We start from the raw sequence: 20364 nt of genomic DNA, 5'->3' as shown, positions 1-20364 counted from the left end.
TTTCGTCAATGCATTCATCAACTGCTTTCTCTTTAAATCGTCTGCTAAAAGCAACCAAGCAACCCTTTAAATACTGAATCGAAAAACATCTGATACCTCTATGTTCCACACAGGGCACATAATGCGGCTTGCTAGTAGAAGGCTAGGGCAGACGACAATTTGATAGGACGACAGGCAGAACTATAGCTAAGACTGGGAGCTCTTAGTTCTCTGTAAGGCGCGTGTAGAGTAAACGAAGCGACGTTGACGCCATGTGTTATTATTGTTGTGATTGTTATTTCCGCCGGTTAATTTGCTCTTTAGAATAGTGGTGTCTGGTAGGAGGTCCCCTTTCCTTCGTCGCTTTCTGATCTTGTTCATCCACGGAGCGGCAGATAGACGAAATAGATAGATTTACAGGTAAAACGCGTATGGTTGGTCTATCGTTGGTTAATCAGGCAGCTCATCTATCTATCCAAGGATATGTTTCACGGGCATTAATGGTGTTAGTGGCGGTGCCTTTTTTAGTGCTGCAGTGGTGGGCTAATGTTTGTTCTTGGTTGTATTGACTGTACAATGGTTGGTATTTGATGCAGTATCACCTAACCGAGTAAATCACCTAGCGAAATAGCTGTAGACTCCGGCCGTTGTTGTAGTCAGATAAACACTCTCGTTTACTAGTACTCCTATTTATTCCGAGTGAGCTTTCGCTGGTATCAAAGTGAGTGACTCCGTCTGTCGCTGCTCATTGCGGGTGACTGTCGACAGTTCAGCAACAACTACACTACTACCACAAATTCTACCTATACTTCTACGGAGGCCCATAATTGGACTAGTTCCAATCTGAGCGCCGTCACTGCCTTGTAATTGGGTTGGGTTACTGGGGCGGCCGGTTCAGGTCCGCTGGCCAGAGGGTCAAGATTACGTTCAGGACGGAGGTGATGTCGGGGGCTGGCGGGGCAGCCGGTGGAGGAGCTCTTGCGGGCGCGGCTGGCGGCGGTGGAGGTCCACAGAGCTCTGCAAACAAGGTGTTCATCCAACGAGATTACACGGAAGGGACCGCGGTCCGCTTTCAGACCAAGTTCCCGCTCGAACTCGAGCGTTTCATCGATCGACACCAGTTTGAAAATACAGTGTCTACTCTAAATAACTTCTACCGCCAAGCAGAGAAGATGAATTCTAGTTCGTTCTGCGAAGGTATGTCAATAGTGTACTGATGTAGTGTACCGCCGATGTATCCCTCAATAGCAATTAAGGATTCTCTTTGAGTGTAAAGGCTTATGGATAATATGTAATATATGTCTCCATGAAGACGCAGTAGGCGAGCTAGGTTTATAGCCGAGTGTTTCGTATTGAAATCAAGCCCTCTGAAACTGTGTTCAACACCAACACCGGATACTGAACTAGAAACATTCCCTTATTTGATAACTAATCGAAAAGGATTTGCGAAGAACATAATGCAATGGGCACCCCCGTAGCTATTCTCTTTCGAAATGAATTCTAATGTGATTCCCATTACAACACTAATTTGAGGAAAATTATAATCGATAGTTATTTTTAAAAGCAGCAATTAGAAACAGCCTTTAAAGAGCAGTCGTATAGTTCTTCCATGAAATTGCAAAAGCCACAATTATAATTGTTTGGAATAGAAATTTTTTTTATTTAACTGGTTCATTCAATAACTGTTTTTTGAATGAGTATATCATCTGAAGCATTACCAATCAGTTTCTTCGGCTCGTTATGACTTTTAATGTGTATATTATCATGTATTATTATTGGAAACGGCATTCTTACCACGATATTGTTTTTGTACCCAAACAAATTACAAGCCTTGATTATTAACAGTTATTCATAAATTTGCAAGGCTTCGATCTCAAAAAATATTTAAGGCTTACTATCAATGGTACTAAGTCATCCTGCGATACCTTGCCTATAGGTATGTCGTGGATCAGGTGATCGATGAACCGATGGTAATTTTGAGGCACTAATATAATGTGGTTCAATAATTCTCAACGGATAATACTGGCCTTATATTTCTTGTCTATTTAGCTTTTGTAAGTTGTATTGTAACAGCATGCTACATGTAGACCGTATGCTCCATGCCGTTGTAGTTAGCGGCCTTGTTTTAAGCATTTTTAACGTCTTTTCGAACTGTTTAGAAGGAAATTCAAGATTAATTTACTCTGTTTGTAATGAATGATGTGTCTTAAGTGAATGCAGTACACTCGTTCTTCCATTCCTGAATTTTGCAGATGCGTTTGAACAATCACTCGTTTTCTCCTCTAGCAGAAAACAATATGATATTAAGACTTTTATTATTTAATCTTTTGACTGATTTCACCAATGAACTTTATGTATTGCAAAACTACAAATTAAAACAATCGGAAGCATTATATATATATATATATATAATAGGAACAGATAATAAAGGAAACGAAATTCCTACATAGTTCCCCATAAAGAGATTCTGTTCGTATTTTAATGTACATTAACTATGCTCGAATTAGGATTGGCTTCTGAACAACCATATAACCTTATGGAGGGCAGAAACGGTCAACCCAATAAGGGAATATAATTGCTTTGTATGAGAAGTACAAGTGCGAACTGATCTCTTGCTTGATTTAGGTGCATACCATAGAGAACATACGTTGCATCCCAAAGATTAACAAAGCCGAATTACTTTGATAATTTTTCGTTGTTTATGCTAAAGATTTCACGCCAATTTTTCTCTACCGTTCAGTAGCATTATAAGGTTGATAATAAGCACTCTCACAGAAAAAAATAACCGCAGAGTGCAAGTATAAAACTTAAAAAAGAACTAATAAGTCAATATAGAAGCCCTGTTATCAAACCACGAAACATTTTGACGCCTTAGTCTATAGAGTATTTATTCTTAACAACTAAATTATTTTAGATGAAATACCATTCTAATAAAAACCATAGTTAAGTCTCACCTACCATTTAATGGATATCTTATTGCTAATATAGTCTCGCATAATATAGGCATTAATTAGCTAACTTTTTTTTTTCTAATACTCACTGTTAATTGTTTTCGGGTGTCTGTGTGTTCTTTATTAAAATTACAGGTTGTCTAGCATGCATATCTGCTTACTTGCTCTACCTCTGCATGGAGACCCATTACGAGAAATATGTGAAACAGGCGGCCAGCTTTATAGATCACCAAAACGAGACAATTTACGTTCCGCGAGGGTTATACATAACCGATCCGTTAGAACGTGGCCTTCGAGTGATCGAAATCACTTTGCTAGACGCTAGGCCTTGATTGCCAACATCTCTTCGTCGTGCTCTGTGCAGATACAAACGCGACATTAGCAGGTCAAATGCTAATCGATCTGGTGTAGCCGAACTGCATCCGGTCCAGTTTCTTTTTGTAGTACCATACTCAGCTCTCAGTTCGGGATTCTCGTAAAGCCAAATCAAAAAAAGAAGCAAAGAGGTTTAGGTAAACATGGTCTAGCGTTAAGCGCGTCATTAGCACCTTCTAATCATATGCATATATTTGTAAACGTAACAGCCCGTGTACATGTATGTCATTCCTGCACACACATCGCAATTCTGGGTTCACAATGGAAGAACGAAGTCGAAGCTTCTCTGGCCGCATTCAGCGGCCAACAAGACGATAATCGGCATCGTGAAGATGAAAACACAACAACTTAGTCATATCGTCTTCCTCACGTTACTTCTTCATAGCGATTCCCCCAAGTATCGGGAAGTTTCTGTTTGTGCTTTTATCACCTAAGCCCATATACTTACCGCGCCCAGTCAGAGTGTCAAACGCTAAGAAAGGGGAGACGAATAAGTTACTTTGCAGGTGAGTAACTTCAGGCAAAGAATAAAGTTGTCAAAGAGGAGGAGTAAATATAAAGCATGAAACAGTGTAATCTGTTCATGCTTGCAAAGCATAACTAATAGGTCTAAACAAATATTGCCGCAAGAGGCTACAACATGTTAAATTAGGCGTTTTTGAGCTTTTCATTATTTTTATCAGTACATTTATTAACAGACTGATAGTAAACAAAGTGAATTGGTGAACAGAGCGTTGTTGAAGAACAGCGGCTTTTTTGACGCTGTGGATTGAGTCTTCATATACAACAACTATAGAAGCACGACATGCATGCTGGACGACAACGACGCCTTAAATGACAGAAATATATTAACTGCGCAGACTTATTGTTGTGAGTGAGCGGACATCTGCGTATGTTTAATTAGCCACTTAGGTAGATAGATGAATAAACTATTTGTAAATGAGGAAAAGGTGTGCTTAAATTATACATACATGAGATCGAGTCGTAGATAAAAGAATGTCACTGTTACAGCCACCGATCATCGTTTTCGTTCTCATGACAAGAATACCGTTTCGTAAAATGGTAACTGATCTTGCCCAGTCTTAAGGCAAATACGATGGCCGCTGTCTCTTCCAATTATGAAGAAAAAATGTGTGCGGTGAAAAGAAGAGGCCTGCCTGATAAAAAAGTAAATGGCCATATGTCCTAAACTAAGTAGTAAACCGTAATGGAACCTTACGTAGACATATTCCATAGACTGACAAACACAAACAAGATTATAAAATGCACATGACGTGTGGATTGTCATTATTACTAACATTGTTCCCCTATAATGATAACAATTATTCCGTTGTACCACTTGTACAGAAAAATCGTACAGAAGGAAGATATACATCTTGATATATATGTAATTATTTACATACATGTACGTGTGTTTTGGCGTGGTGAATATAGTAAATAAAAAAACGGACAGAACACAGAGGAGGCAATGCGGCAAATATAAACGATCATCAGTGCTCCCCACGTTGTTTTTGCGTCATTGATACGCTGCGGGAATGATGTATTGATTTTATTGACAACAGCTAAGCGTATTGTGGACTGGGGTTAACACAGGTAAGTAGCTGCGGCCCGATGTTCACGGAAACGATACGACGTCGCAAATGAAGCACTGATATATAGGAGGTATGCTACCAATAATATCTGCAACACCACACATGTTTTCAGGATGTAGGCTTATGCTTGCTTGGTTCTATACTGTCCATTTCAAGACACTATACACCACAGGAACGTTTATGCTAATACAAAGCCGCTGAACCAATAAGCGATACTAGGTTTTAGGGTGACGAGCCAGATAAAAAGCAGAGTCATACAAAAAATCAAAAATAATAAAAAAACAGGGAGACAGAGAGAGAAAAAAGAGCATACGAAAGAGAAAAGAGAGTAAACGGCAACAAAAAACCCAAGGGTTTTATGAGTGATGTAGGTTAGTAAGCACACGATTGAGGGTGCGAAGTGGACGCAGAAACTCGATCATCTTGATTGCAGCTGGACAGAGGAAGGTGCGATATGACAAATATACAATAGATACATATATAGAGCTATTACATAGAAATATATTTCAGTAATAAACAAAATGAGGCACGTGAAAAGCGTAAAAACATCAGACAAAAAAGAGAGCGTAACATAATCTTGGCTGTCACAGTTGACTAGAACTGAATAGATGGCTGAAATGACGTGAAGTGTTCACGAGAGACGAGACAGGGAGGAAGGGAAATTTGAAAAAAGGCGACGCAAATTCAAATAGTAGCTCACACTATAGGCAATTTCTAAAGACAGGAGTAGTCAATGGAAGGAAGAATTGTTGTTAAGAGCTGAGACGAAATATGATGAAGACCATCGGGCGATTAGTTCGTGATAAATAAAAACTAGAAAGTTCTCTAAATGATATGTTCGTTTCCTGCACATATGATTTGAAGGTAATTACCACGTCGTAAACAAGCACTATAATAACCTCCTTAAAGACTTATCTGACGGTGATCTATCAAGTGCAAATGAAGGCTATTATGATCAAGTAAATAACACAGTGTTTTTTTATTCCACTCGGACAAATACATGTGTATCAAATCGGTATATTATTGTTATTATCATTTCGGACGAAATATTTTCTGTTAGGTATAATAATATACGACTCTTGTCACTCGCCTCAAGCGGCAAGAGGAAGCCGGAATACTTTATTGGTCAATAAATCCGCACGAGTTATCATTAAAGCAAATAGTTATTCCACAGCATAACGCTACGAAGTTGGTTGTAGTTAGCTTAAAATGTTCTTTTCAAATTCCATCATATAATATAATCCTTCTTTAAATGTAGGTATCAGACTAAATACTTTATACTAAACTAAATTATGGTTTCAACACCAGAGCAAACAAAAAACGACTACAAAGTAATCACTATCCACTTATTAAAATATATTAATTGCTTTTTAATCTGTGAGACATGACATCTTAACATCACATGTCTGGAAACATGTCATGTTTTTTAGAGATATATTTAAATTCTCTAGTAACTAAATGTTACTCTTTCAAACAGTTGCCAAAATCACATCAGTCGAAATGTCACTGGTTGAGATAACCGATACGCTATTCTTGAATAACGCTTTTCAAATATTGGCATGATTATCTGCACTATTCCACATAAAATTAGTAAGACAAAACATATATTTTGTATTATTTTTTGTATATTTTGACCAATTTAAAATGTTTTGCCCGTTTTTCTCAGGCTCCGAAAACTTGAAAGACACTTTCCTGAGAAAAGATGTAGTGTGTGAAGTTTAGCAACATATTTCCTATATATACACTATATATACAAAATAGTAATTGCACTTTATCATAACACTTTCTATAAGCATCCGGCATTTTTCAGTGTTTGAAGTTAGAAAAAAACTTCTCGAATCTCGAGCATTTAAAATAACACAAAATTAAAAATATTTTTCTCTTACCTTTCATACTCGAACTATTAAACACTGATGCTTCAGAAGGCTGCCTACCAGTACGAAACGAAGTATGTATGCGCGCTGGATTTTAAAACAGACCTCCACGTGTCCCTGAGTTTAGCAGGCAAACGCGTTTACACTGCACTGCCGTGGGGAAATAATTTCAAACATTACAGCCGGATATATCTTTATAGGCAAGTGCCACAAACGTTTTAAAAAAGGCATTTAGCGTACAATTGAAAAAAAAGAAACGATATTTATACACCTTATTAAAAAATTTGATGTGTTTACTAAATATGCATCTATGCTGTTCTAATTCTATATTTCCTATTAAATAAAAAGCAAGATATAAATTCCTAAGTTATAGCTGATCATTCTAGTACTTACAGGATCTAAATAGGTAGAGCTTCGCGGAAAATAGGTAATAGCAATCTTACTATTAAACTGCATGATGGAGGCCAGTGTTATCACTTTAACTAGGATTTGTTTAGATGTAAATCTGGTAATAACAATACCATTCTAAATTATTGAATACACAAATTGTAATGTTTGCTAACAGGTTGTTGAGCATTAGAACTATTATAAACTATTTTCTTTTATAAGCATATTACAGTTTAAATACGTCGTGAATCGGATTTTGTTTCAAATTTAGGGTTCAAACATGGATATTCCACGTGAAAAAGAAACAATATCCACACCTTTTTTGTTAAGATTAAACATCTTTTAAGGTAAGTCTGGAACATTTGTGCCGTATGCAGTATGGGCACTGTTAAGTTCAAAGCTTTTATAGACCTTGAGGGTACATTCCACTAGGGTCAGCTATGGTTTTAGGACGTGTCACTAAAATCGAAGTTAAACCAAAGTTCCAATCCGGAAAGGCTGTAATGTGGATTCGATAGGGCTGCAGGGATCTCATATACTTGGAAATGCTGTAAGAAAGCAAAATCGTCAACAATAGAGCCAGTTGCATCAAGTATAGGAGGATATCCAACAGAAAATACCTAAACGACAAGTTAACGTTTTCGACAACAATGCGAGGCCACAGATGGCAGAGGTCGTTAAACTTGTCCTACAGAAGCTTGAGGGGACAATTGTTTTGTTCTCATCGTATTTTCCAGACCCCACATTGATGGATCATCATGTTTTGAACAAGCCCTGTGACACTAGATCTGATAATTCCTAGTGGAATTGAATAACGATATTGGCTAAGAAATGAGAAAAAAATATGTATGACGCCAAATACATGATAAATTAGGATCATATTTCCGAGTGAAACGTTACCGTTCATATTAGTTAAAAAAACGGACGCTACTTATGCTTACCAGCTGTCTAATTTCGAGGTACAAACATTAACTACGACAAAATGCACATAATTCCGTCTTTAAATGACTTGACTAAAGTTGAACAATTATTCTATTCATCCTCGAGATCATGTATAATAAGGACGGATGAAAGACTCCTAGACGTGTAACTTTTAATCAATCTATTTTGCTAACAAAAACAGGCATTAAGGAAAAAAGCAAATAAATTTGCTTAAAGCGTAAAAGCATCTTCCTTATTTGATTATGTCTCTTTTTTATCTGGCTTGTAGTAAATTATATATCGATATTTGTTGATGGTGTTTTTCTAAATACACAATCATTTAATCAGATGTCAATTTGGGATTCCCAGTACAAGGGAGATGCACTTTTTACGGTGTTGCTTACGGGTTTGGCTAAGGATAAGAAAACATTATAGAGTGTGACCTTGAATACATAATAAATTGGGTACCTCTGTTGGCCCTAATTTCTCTGGAGTTTTCAAATAACCGAGAAGCGATTAGGTAAATATGTAGCGAAACTTTGCGGTGCTTTGCAAATTATTAGATTTGTACAGATACTAGCAAAACAGTTGTAATACTACAAAGAAAGCATCGCTCAGAATATGGGTTAGAATACATTTGGAATTTCGATATCAAGTTTATTAGTGGTGTAGACGAATGCTTCAAACGTGGAAGATATGAAACCACAAACTTGCCTGTTAAATCAAATGAGATTACAGAGCAAAAACATGCTTTTACTTCCTCAGTCAACAGCAAAGCAATACTGGTTCCAAACGAACAGTTTATTAGTACATGTGCCAGACTGCATTTGAGTTGCGTCTTCACTTGAAACATATATATCATGTAAACAGAATATAACTAACAAATTTGTCGGAGCATTAGCGGTGGATTTATTTACACATTGTTCATCGCGGTCGCTTGTTGTACCTCTCGTGTTTGAATTATGTTTCTGTTAGTCATCGTATGAACGTGATCCGCTCATCAATAATTGTCTATTAGGTGACTTTTAAAAATATCAGATGCAAAGTAACATGCCAGCCGTATCTAGAAATGACGCAGCATTGATTAGAAAGAGCGAAGATTTTTTTGTACAAAAAGCAAAAAAATTTACTACCTTGTGTTCAATGATTCAGGGAGCCGAATTGTTCAATCAATTCGTTCGTGAAGAACACTGAACTAAACAATCAGCAATCTACCTCACAACAAAATGGAGGGTCTCAAATTGAGAATAAGGTACTATATCCCATCCTGATAAAGTCACTTGGTTGCCTTGGTTGGTCAACCCAAGTCTGTGGTAGTGTGTCGTAAAGCATAAAAATAATTTATCATGTAGACCTTCTCAGCTCTTTTTTCTTTACATAATCAGCTAATTGATCACTAACTTTATTAGAATCTCCATGTTTGTCTTTACAAGACTTCAAGAAACACCCCCATCGGTTGTTTTCGTTTTTATTATGGCATTCTTTTTTGCCGCCTATATTCAGTCACTCGTTGTATCATCAATAAATGCCGTCTTCAATTACACCGCATTGCACACCCTGTGTTTGAAAGTAGTAAACATTGCGTTTATTGTCAGTCGCAATCAAATTAATCAAATCTTCAGATTCATCAGTTATAGTAATGATAGTGTATGAATAAAGACACACTCTGCTCATTCTAACTCGTTCAGTCTCGTCCTTTTCCTTCTCGATATTGTACGCTGCATATCATTTGAAAGAACGCGAAGGCACAAGATGTTATGGCACCAGCGTCCTACGTTAAACAAGACTTAATTCCTTTTCCCATTGTATATTGACTACACCTCAGAATCACCCAGAATAAAGGATTTATCATTTCTCCTTGTCATCTGGATGGAGGTAATGGATGGTAAAACACGGCATAGCTAAATTGCTGATAAGCCATCGTTAATAATTCTATATTATTATCTGCAATGCATGCGTTATGTGTTTATCTTATCCTCTTCATCGTATCCTTGTTTTTACTAATAAGGGGTGGAAAGGATGTTGCACAATGATATCTGTGTAACCGTTGCTATTGTAGCGGCATATATCCTTTCATTAGCATTTAGCATGATCTTGTTTTTCTTTAATTTCCATTCTTCATAACATGATTATTACGTTATTATTGATTCTAACAAAGCATTATAATTTATTTTTCGCTTTTTTACTATCCTAGTTTGTCGTCTTCTTTCTTATGGTCGGCATTCAGCCATCGTCCAGAACGCCCAGCCGGTGTGTCTTGGTTAACCCTAAATTCTGCTTCATGGGTACACAAACGGGACTGGGAGCCACCGGGCAAACGTTGCTCGAGCTAAAACGTACAGCGAAAAATGGGTTGATACATAGCAGTATGTGAAGGAGAGAGGAAGAAAAGAAGTTCTCACAAAAGAAAACTTTCTAGGTGAAGGTGAGCCCGGCCTGCGAGTATGTAAGGATGATCTTCTCTATTGAGTTGACGTACGCGGCGCTACGGAGGTCGAGGCCAAGGTTATATTTATGAGCCGTCCGCATGATTCTCTGAGCTGAACGCTCCATTGTGTAGTCGAGACCCGAGTGGACAATGTCCTTCTCGGACGCCCCCGAAATCTTTTTCTGGAATGCCTCGGAAGGTGTTACGGGAATATGGCCACCCATTTTACCAAATCGCCTCTCCAGAGACTCTTGGACTGACTGTAAGAGGTGATAGTTTGACTCTCGCTCGTATTTGAACAGCAAACGGCCGTACGAGACGTGATTGAGGTTTTTAAGCCACTCGAAATAAGAAACGGTTACACCACCGGCGTTAATGTATAGATCAGGAATCACGAGAATGTTACGATCCATTAGAATTTTATCCGCTGCTGGAGTCGTTGGGCCATTGGCGGCTTCGGCAATAATCTGTAAGATCACAAATGCAAAACGATCGCAACTGACAAAACTACTTACAAAAAAAAATTATTTTCCAAAACTCAAAAGAGAAAAGGGCGTAACTTCTAAATGGTGAATGCAAAAGTAAAATGAAGACGGTGGATTGACAGGGCAGCACTCAAATTGGCCTAGCGTTCAGCCTGAATTTACGTACTAAATGGCCGTAGTTGTTTATTAGTACATACCTTGGCCTGAATCTTGTGAGCGTTTTCCTTAGTGATAACCTTTTCCATCGCAGCCGGGACAAGGATATCACAAGGTTCAAAAAGAATATTCTCGCCCTGGTAGGTCTCGGCACCAGGGAAGCCCATGATCGTGCCGTTAGCGATTTTCCAGTCCTCAATTTCCTTCGGGTCAATACCGTTTGGATTGAAGATAGCCCCATCAACTTCTTGAATTCCGATGCAGCGACCTCCGGCACGTGTCAGGTAGCGTGTACAATGAAGACCCACGTTTCCAAGTCCTTGCACGATAAACGTCTTGCCACCCCAACCCGGAGTTGTGCCTAATTTAAAGCGTAATATTGAAAAACACCTTACTAATTAATTATCGATTGCTATAATGCAATACTTGAAACTGCGTAGTTTGATAAACCCAAAAAGGTCTTAACCTTCATCTATCACAGAACAACGTAGGGGCTATTATTTCTTTGCAACCGTTTTTAACAATTAATCGAATCATTTTGACAGCATAGATAACAAAATTGTGCTCAGTTAGGTTGTTATTTAACTGTATAACGGCCTACCGATTTGGCTCATGTACGACGCTTCATTAATAAAATTGTCCAAACCGTGAAAGACACCCCTGCCCGTGGCGGATACTCGCCCGTGGATACCGCCCTGGTTGATAGGCTTGCCAGTTACGCAAGCGTGAGCATTTAGATCCGAATGCCCTAAAATATTCACAGAAAAATAACCTGTAGCAAATTCTAGACACTTAAATACTGGTTAAGCATCACAAAGCTATGCGAGAACCGCAATCGAATGCTGAACATTTTTTAATTCGTACACGTTTATACGCACCGAAAACGCCAGCAGTTGCTATATGAACAAGGTTTACATTTCTGTGTATTTCTAGACTGTAGTACTCATAAAGAGGTACATACCGATGGTCTGCGCATACGTGTCGGCAATCCAGGACATCTCCCTTTCACCGGTGCCCATATCAGGGGCAGGCACATCCACACCTGGACCCAAGAATCCCTTTTTCGATAGTTGTAACGCAAAGTTGCGGGTGATCTTTTCCAGTTCATGCTCACTGAAGTCGCGTGGGTTGATCCTCAGACCAGCTTTGCCTGCCGACACCACACAAAACATGTGATATATAAACAGATAGTCCAATAAATAGAACATAGAAAAAAATGCAGAACTACTTTGTTTAAAATTTTGCAATCTATATCAGATGGTAATTTGTGTTTAGTACTAAATAACACGCAGTTACAGCCTAAGCATAAACAGCCTATCCGAAATTAAGTAACTACCTCCACCGAAAGGCACATCTACGACAGCGCACTTGAAGGTCATTAGCGCAGAAAGTGCTTTGACTTCATCAAGGCATACGTCAGTCGAGTAACGAATGCCTCCTTTGCACGGTGTGCGGTGCAGCGAGTGTTGAGCTCTCCATCCCTCAATCATAACATATTCCCCGTTGTCACGTTTTAGTGGGAACGATACCTCCAGTACCGCGTGACATGGACCTAGCAACTCTAGGTAACCACGAACCTTAGACAAAAAGCAATGAGAGAAAATGCAGGAACCTTGGTCAGAAACAATTTAGCGAGATAATGACATTTATGTTAAGATTATTACCTTAACATTTACTGGGACGTACGCTCTGCAGCGGAACTCGAACCAGCCGAGTCCGGCTTCGCAACTGGCGACTCCATGTGTATTAGGTAATGAATTTGTTGTACTAAAAAACACCTGCCTACTAATAATATAATATCGTTGGTGCAGAGAAGCAACCCTTAGAACTACTACACCAATCTGAATATTGGTAATCTAGATTTTGCCATATCAATCATGAACTGAAATATTGCTGTCCTGCTATTTCACTCGCCTACTCCTAACCGTTAAAACTGAATTATTTGAAATCGAAACAACCTCTGGCAGAAGTGGATAGAAAATACCGATTGAAAGACAGGACGGTACGACGTAAGTATTAATGAAGGGCAGAACATATAAGTTAACGTACCTTTTTCCGTTTCTCTTCTGGCGTCATTTTTCCTTTTATTTCTTCAGCCAGTTGATCTTCGACGATCTGCCAGCCCTTATGGTAGAAGTACTCGACCATGTGGAAGAAAGAAGGGTTCTGCGCGTCCGTGACATATTGAAGATGCTCGGGTATCTTATGGTCTGTCAGACACGCGAACACGCATTCCCATAAGGTAGTTTTCATTAGTGATTACTTTACGAGAAAGCTTTCGAAAAAGCCACTGCATTACAGCTATAATGATGGTACTGTTTTAGCTTTTTGTAGTATAGAAAATGATGTATTTCTTACTACTTACAAGCATCTTCTTCTGTATTTCTGTGCAACTTGGCGACCGGGTAAATAAAATTTTAAACATAATTCCTCGCAATAGGCCAAATATATTCAGACATGTAATAGGCATGTTCTTATTACCTGTTCGGTTGGTCATTGTAAAAACGGGTTGTACCGTCAGACGACATTCAATTCTCATAACCATTTCGTTCCGCGTCAAAGAATTAGTTATTGGGACAGAGAAATGAAAAATTAGAGCACTCGCACTCTTTACTCAATCACTGCGTTTGCGTTCTATCGGCATTAAAAAAGACACATATGTAAAGACATACATTAGAGTTTAGTTCCAAACAGCGACAAGAGTAACCTTTCTATGAGAATTCCATGTACAGCTCCTCATAGACGCATTATAAAATGGGCACAAACACAACAAATTCAAGCCTTTGCTCGTGGAGCCATTCGGTTAATTTTTCCATTTCGATATACTGCTCAAATCGAAAAATAAATCGATTGGTTATGGTAGTATTGCTGCAGGAACAAGTTATGACTTCGTTTGATGCTACGGTAAAACAAGTAAATTAACAACCGGATGTTATTTTTGCTGATTCAATTTCAGCTTAAGCCGTTTTTTAATTAGATAACTTAGTGTTTCTGCTATAGACTAATAGAATTCAGCTTAAAATATTTTTTGAACTCTAGGTCCAACGTGTAATAGATTAGGAAATAAGATCATACCTAAAATTGGTCAAAAGAAAATCATCCTCTGTAGTTATACGCGCAACTTTCGTGGATCAGAATACATGAGGTTTTGGCAATTCAAAAGGGAATTTACCATATACTGTAAGAGATTTATTCGACTAAGAAAAGGCCTCCATCGTCAAAATGTTGTCGATTAAGCTATTTATAGCCCTCCAAAGATAAGCTACAAGGTGTCCTCTAATTAGACCGAATCAATTGACCGGCAAGTCCTATAGTCCAGTTGCCGTGACAACGCTGAAACAGTGAACATAGAAGCCCGCTTATACCCCCTTTTATCACACTGCCTTCGACTACCATGTTGTTTGCATTTCATTTACGTTTATTTAGGTATTTACAACCCTGGCGGCTACCAAAGGTTTCTAGCTATTGTGAAAGCATTCCTTTTATCGCCACCTTATACTAACGTTTTGTTTGATGCTTGCGTCTGAGTTAACGACGATGCGTCTAGAATTGCAAAGTTGACCAAGCACATAATTTGTGCGAATTACACCGTCTAAAAAATTTTGTGACACTTTGGTTCAACGAAAAATCCAAATAGGAACGCAAGAGAAGCTATTATTGTTCACTACAATTTAATTACTTCAATAGTAAATGTAATTGAGCAAAGATATATTACAAAAAAATAGCATATATATTTCTATATAGTTTATGATCAGGTGAATAGGAGCAATCCCGATACTATCATCAGTTTTCTGAATATTTTTCTAACAACGCTAGACGATAATAGATAGCACTCTTCATGCATTACAAAACGAGGACATTGCCTTCTCTTTGCAATTCTAACTTCTATTTCGAAAAAGATTCCGCTATAACTTGTTCACGAGGGCGGCAGTTGAGCAGTGGAACTGCAGGCAGTAAACAGAGACCCATATCGTTCTCGTCATGCATCTGGGAAACAACATCACAGTGTACAACCTTCACATCCTCTGTTTCGAGTTTTACGTCCGTCCCAGACCACAATGCTTCCTTTAGATTAGCAGGCTTTCACATCCGCCCAATTCTTGACCTCCTCTTAACAACAGCCAATAAATAATAATATGAAGAATAGATTTGGCACTAGCAGGCTAAAAAAAACCCTCTGACTGACTTGTAAGGATTAATAGAGTTCAGTATAAACGATACGACACATGGCGAGTGTCCATCGCAGGCTCAAGGTGGCGTTCCTCTCGTACGTTCGGTTAAGCTCTCACGACCATTCATTCCATCGGATTAACCTACTGGCGCTAATTAACAAGCACTGCTTTTTATCATACTATGTTAATAGGCTTGAATGTGACACGCCATTCAAAAAAACGCACACTATGTAAGTGTTCAACTGAACTGGATAGAAGTAACTGAAAAATGGCCGTTGCTTCCAACACATAATTCGTGTTGGTGAGCAATACTGTTAGCGATCAAAGCTTTAGCAGAACCCTTGTCAAAGCGTATAGAAGTATCAACGTCTTCTTAGGTTTCACTACTGTTATTACTTGTTGGTGTTACTACCGTTATTTTTGCAGATTTTATTTTTATATTTATTTTTGCAGTGATTCAACACGAGAACTCAAAATGTAATATTAACTGCATGGGTTATTTATTTACCACCAATTTCGTTTCTCATACTGCCCGAAAAAATGACGGCAACGTTTTTAAAAATGTAGGTGTTTGAAGCAAGCTCGGTCACTAGCAAGGATTCCATTTTGCTAATTGAACAGTAAAAACAACTATTGTTTTTACTAAGTGAACAACGATCAGTAGTTTATATCATACGCCATTGAAGGTCATATGATACAAAGCACCAGAGATTAGATGTCCTCCTTAGAAATAAAATTTTCATTCGATAATTAACAAGAGCTTTCAAATACGCATTGTGAAAAATAGTTGGCTAGAAAACCTAGTATTTTTTTATAAGTGATAAACTGCTATCCATGAAAACACAGAGCAAGCGATCACGTAGTCCTTACTGCCCATCGGCCATCGGTCTGCTGAACTTGTTTCATTTAACAACAAAAGATCAAAATGCACGTTCCTGAAGTTTTATCCGTATGTTTTTAGCGTAAAACCACTCCTTATGCGAGTTCTCTAAAAAAACACGCAATATTACGTTCCATAAAGCCTCAGTCCATCAGATTAGGTTTATATATATATATATATACAGATATAAACCGCTTTAGGTACGGAACGGCCGTGGTACACTCTCGTAGCAAACAGTGTGGCTGAGTTACCATCTCTGAGAAATGATTTTTCTGTAGGGATATGTGAGATCGCATCCGTTCTAGATGGTGGTCAAAAACGTCACAGGCGCATTCGAACGATCTGACCCAACTTAAATTTGCTCCGCATAGCGTATATAACGGAGAGCATGCTCATGTTTTACCATTACATAAATTAATTATTCAGCACCAAACAAAGTTAGTTACAATCGAGCATTAATGGTCAGTTCGCATTCGCCTTTCTTTTATTTAATTTTTCCCCCCCCCCCCCCCTGCTATGTAACATCGCTCTATTATGACTGTCGCAAACGCTTCTCTCTTCTTACTCGTCAACAATTCTGTGTTCCTCGTCAAATGTTTTGTATATTCATTCAAGGCCACGACCGTGGTGAGCCGCAAGGTTATTTAACAGTCTCAGTTCGGCCGCGCCATGGTCGTTTTGGTTGTGGGCGTTAGCGCCTCGCTGATACGAGCAAAGAGACGCGAGGACGGTAGGGCGCGAGGGTGACCCATGAGTGAATCAACGCGCGAACGACTACTACATAGGACCAAATATTTCAGCACAATGATCACTTATGATTTACCGTTTAAAGCTTATGACACGGCCAATTTAAATAAGAATAGCAATGGTATCATAGCTCATTGAAAAATAGAAAAACATTGACTTGTTGCGGAAGCAGAAGAGAGAATAAAAAAAAACGACATGAAATCATACACTGCGATCAAATATCGGTGCGGTTAAACAAAAGAGGTCCTGTACCAAAAAAGTATAGTAATAGTTTAAATGCAGTAAATTTTTAAGATTAAGCGAAAAAAAAAACGATATATATCATAAAACAGAAGCAATAGACTGGTAAATATCTTGATAATTTGCCGGAGCGCTCATGATCGGACGGGAGGATTCTCGTGAAATCAACCAATAACAATGAGAATAATGGGTTGACCGAACCACGTTGATTTATAACAGATTATTGGCATTTCTATAACCTCCCGAGATATAGAAGAGTAGCATAGGCACTAATAGTGCATCGAAGTAGTGGCAACACTTTCGATTGTAGCATGCCTAGGCGTTCAGGCGATCGGCATTAGGAAGGACAGTGTCAAGGTCTTTGATCGAAAACTTGATAGTAGCCAAACTTAGTTCAAAGGGCTAAATGTATGTCTGCCAATGAAGCTTGAACTGTTGAAAATCGAGCGGCGCTCTCTTAAGAAACAGCAATTACATCTTAGGGCAGTAGTCATCAAGCGGGTTACGGTACGAGATTGTTATAATCGTCAACAAAATAGTTCGTGAGTAGCAGTTAGTACCACTGTGCCATTCAATTTCAATGACAAAGAAAGTTAAACAAACTGTAACATCTCATAGATTTAACAAGTTACACTTATTGCGTTGCGGCAAACTGTATTGAATGATTTCTTTTTTTTTTTTATTTTATAAACTTGACGATATCTGAAATGAATTAAAAATATTAGTAAATTAAATGATATCGATATAGTAATCGTACTGCGAACAACAGCCTGGTTTGTCATCATATTCGATTCTTGAGTTGTTCCACTAGCTTTCTCTCTCGAAGTAGTAAAAACATGCTTGGAAAAACAGGAAAAGATCAATGTACACGCTCAAACTATTACCAGTAACAATATTTCCATACATAATCAACTAACCAAAGGGTGTAAAATAATGAACCTTTTCTTCACTAAGGACAAAATCGATCAAATGATAATAATAAAAAAAAAAGGAGGCATTCTAAAAAAAATAGTTGCACGTGATGACAGCCGTTACTTTCCTTTATATCGGACCGCATCCGTCCTAGACGATGGACTCTCAAAAAAAAAAAGGAATTGGATGCTTTCCATATTTTTATATGCTGCTCCCTCAATGGCCCTGAGAATAGGGCAAATAGAAGCTACAAAAAAATTGTTGGCTATAAGCAAGGAAACTGTTTGTGCTGATCTCAAAGAGCCTCGAAAGGTATACTAACGCACCGACAACTTCTGTAAAAGCGAAATTTTAAAAGCCATTGGAAAATAACAGCCACTATATTTTTTGATATGATATATTGGCATAAAAATATTAAATATGCGAACTTTTTAAGAAAGAGATGCATTTTTATGTGACGGGTATAATCTGCTTTTCATTGGTGCGCAGGCCCCATAAAACAGTAGCTTTTCTCTAACCTAGAAAAATGCGTTTGGGTTGGAACACTGGAAACTAAACAACTACGATTTCTAACGAAAATTTCTTATACACAATATACCTTAAGAGCCAATTGGGTAGTGATGTATAAATTGTTTCTCATACATTATTCAGTTTGTCTCCGGGTTTCAATTAAATTAGTATGGATAATCCGAAGGAAGTTACAAAGAAACTTCGGCGTTAGTGTAATTTACGGGCAAGCATCTCTCCGATCGTTTCATTGGTTAGTCCCACAATAGCACTATATTAAATTATTGCTAGCCTGGACCACATTGCTAAGCATTTGACAAAATGCGAACGAAAAATATATATAAAAGACGGGTAGTTTTAACCGCGGAACGACAATGGAACTTAAATCTGTTTTGTGCACTGCGACAAGGTTTTATCCCGCAAATAACCTAGAATTTAAACAAAAAACGACGCAAACCTTTTTCGAAACTCGTGGTCTCCTTTACTGCAAAGACACAAACGATATACGTTCAGTATCATCGGTTCGTTTTTAGTTTAATTAGGTCTCATAGCTACAGTTACGAATCTACGCTCTTTATGCACTTTAAAGCAACGAGAAGCTAACTCAAAATTGCTATGTAGAATCGAAATTTTTATCTATTTAAATAGCTTTTTTTTTGTTACAGATAGTGCACTAATATTGAAACATAAGTAGAGAACAGAACTTTCTATCTATTACACTATGGCTCTTATGCTGAAGAATATGCAAAATAAGGGATTGTCGCTTTTGCAAGAGGAGCAGAACTTTTTTTGGAAATATTGACAGAGCCTACGGCATGTGATAATACAGTACCAACTAATTCATCATCGTCTTATTGGTTAATTTCAGGATTGTCTGAAACGACCTTTTGAGAGAATACTATCTCTACCTATATCTCAATATAGGTAGAATTTAGTAGTACTTTGTAGAATTTAATAGTTACATTTTCGTCATCCCACCCAACTATCGTTTCGTACGGTTCACGGTAAAAGCGTATTATTACAGTTGTGATGCATTTCCAGGCAGTTCTCGAGAGAGAAAATCAGAATGTTTTTGTAACTGCATATATATATATATATATATAGATAGATAGAGAGACAGTGTTCAATTCGCGACCGATGGCTACTAAACCAAAAAATGCTAAAGCCCTACCCTGCGAACGTGGGCCAAATGGCGCACGACACTGAGGAGTCTTGCCACATGACGTTCTCACTGTGTCTGGCGGAGGTGCGATATTTAAAGGGCGCTTTATAGGAGCGAAGAGGCTCCGCATGGGTAACGTGGAATTATATAATTGTGAAATACATAGGTCGCTTACCGGATAAAGCCCTAGCGCCGATTTGAACGGCGCACGTCGACCGTAGGCTAAAAAGGCCCTGTCTGAACACCTGATGAAGCATCCTCAATTTAGTTGGCCTATTGGGCCCCGAATCTGCCAAAACTAAGAAATTGCACTACCACCCTCGATTCACCACAAAACGACCTCCACTGGGCTCTCTCGCGTTCGCGGAGCGCCTGTTAACCACAATCCACAACCGGTACGGTCTGTCGATACCACACCAAATGAATAGAAGTATTCAAGAGACGCCGTCGACGAGAGGGCGCAAAAATAATGACTGGGCACTACGCGCGCGGTATTATATTGAACTATAATATTAACTATGTGAGGCTGAAGAACATATTGTTTAATTCTTGCCATCATCATAAATCAATCGCCAAGTCAGGAACTTTTGTTCTTT

The 20364-nt window shown here is 38.4% G+C and overlaps 2 protein-coding genes across 4 annotated transcripts; one reads left to right on the top strand and one right to left on the bottom strand.

The window, feature by feature from the left end:
- Window positions 1-204: 204 nt before the first annotated feature.
- LOC111246033 (golgin subfamily A member 7) lies at window positions 205-5915 on the top strand. 2 transcript variants are annotated; one of them, XR_015321311.1, is made up of 3 exons: window positions 205-1176; window positions 3066-3811; window positions 4317-5915. XR_015321311.1 is itself a non-coding variant. In XM_086980375.1 (3 exons), exons 2-3 carry the CDS (start codon window positions 921-923, stop codon window positions 3260-3262), a joined length of 453 nt encoding a protein of 150 aa, XP_086836501.1. In that variant the 5' UTR covers window positions 205-399; window positions 748-920; the 3' UTR covers window positions 3263-5915. The 2 variants fall into 2 exon arrangements, 1 of the variants encoding a protein (XP_086836501.1); XM_086980375.1 differs by having other exon boundaries at window positions 205-399; window positions 748-1176; window positions 3066-5915.
- A 2944-nt stretch (window positions 5916-8859) lies between these two features.
- On the bottom strand, window positions 8860-20186 carry Gdh (glutamate dehydrogenase, mitochondrial). Of its 2 annotated transcripts, XM_022792855.2 has the most exons (8): window positions 19944-20186; window positions 19064-19090; window positions 13198-13358; window positions 12485-12725; window positions 12110-12298; window positions 11750-11896; window positions 11190-11509; window positions 8860-10974 (listed from the first exon to the last, which is right to left on the bottom strand). In XM_022792855.2, the coding sequence occupies exons 1-8, from the start codon at window positions 20023-20025 to the stop codon at window positions 10495-10497; spliced, it is 1647 nt and encodes a 548-aa protein (XP_022648590.1). In that variant the 5' UTR covers window positions 20026-20186; the 3' UTR covers window positions 8860-10494. The 2 variants fall into 2 exon arrangements, with proteins under 2 accessions (XP_022648590.1, XP_022648591.1); XM_022792856.2 differs by lacking the exon at window positions 19064-19090.
- Between the last annotated feature and the right edge of the window lie 178 nt (window positions 20187-20364).

This window comes from Varroa destructor, unplaced genomic scaffold, assembly GCF_002443255.2.
Source record: "Varroa destructor unplaced genomic scaffold, Vdes_3.0 BEIS01000002.1, whole genome shotgun sequence".
In the NCBI taxonomy this organism is placed as follows: Eukaryota; Metazoa; Arthropoda; class Arachnida; order Mesostigmata; family Varroidae; genus Varroa; species Varroa destructor.
This window is presented reverse-complemented; position numbering and strand designations above follow the sequence as displayed.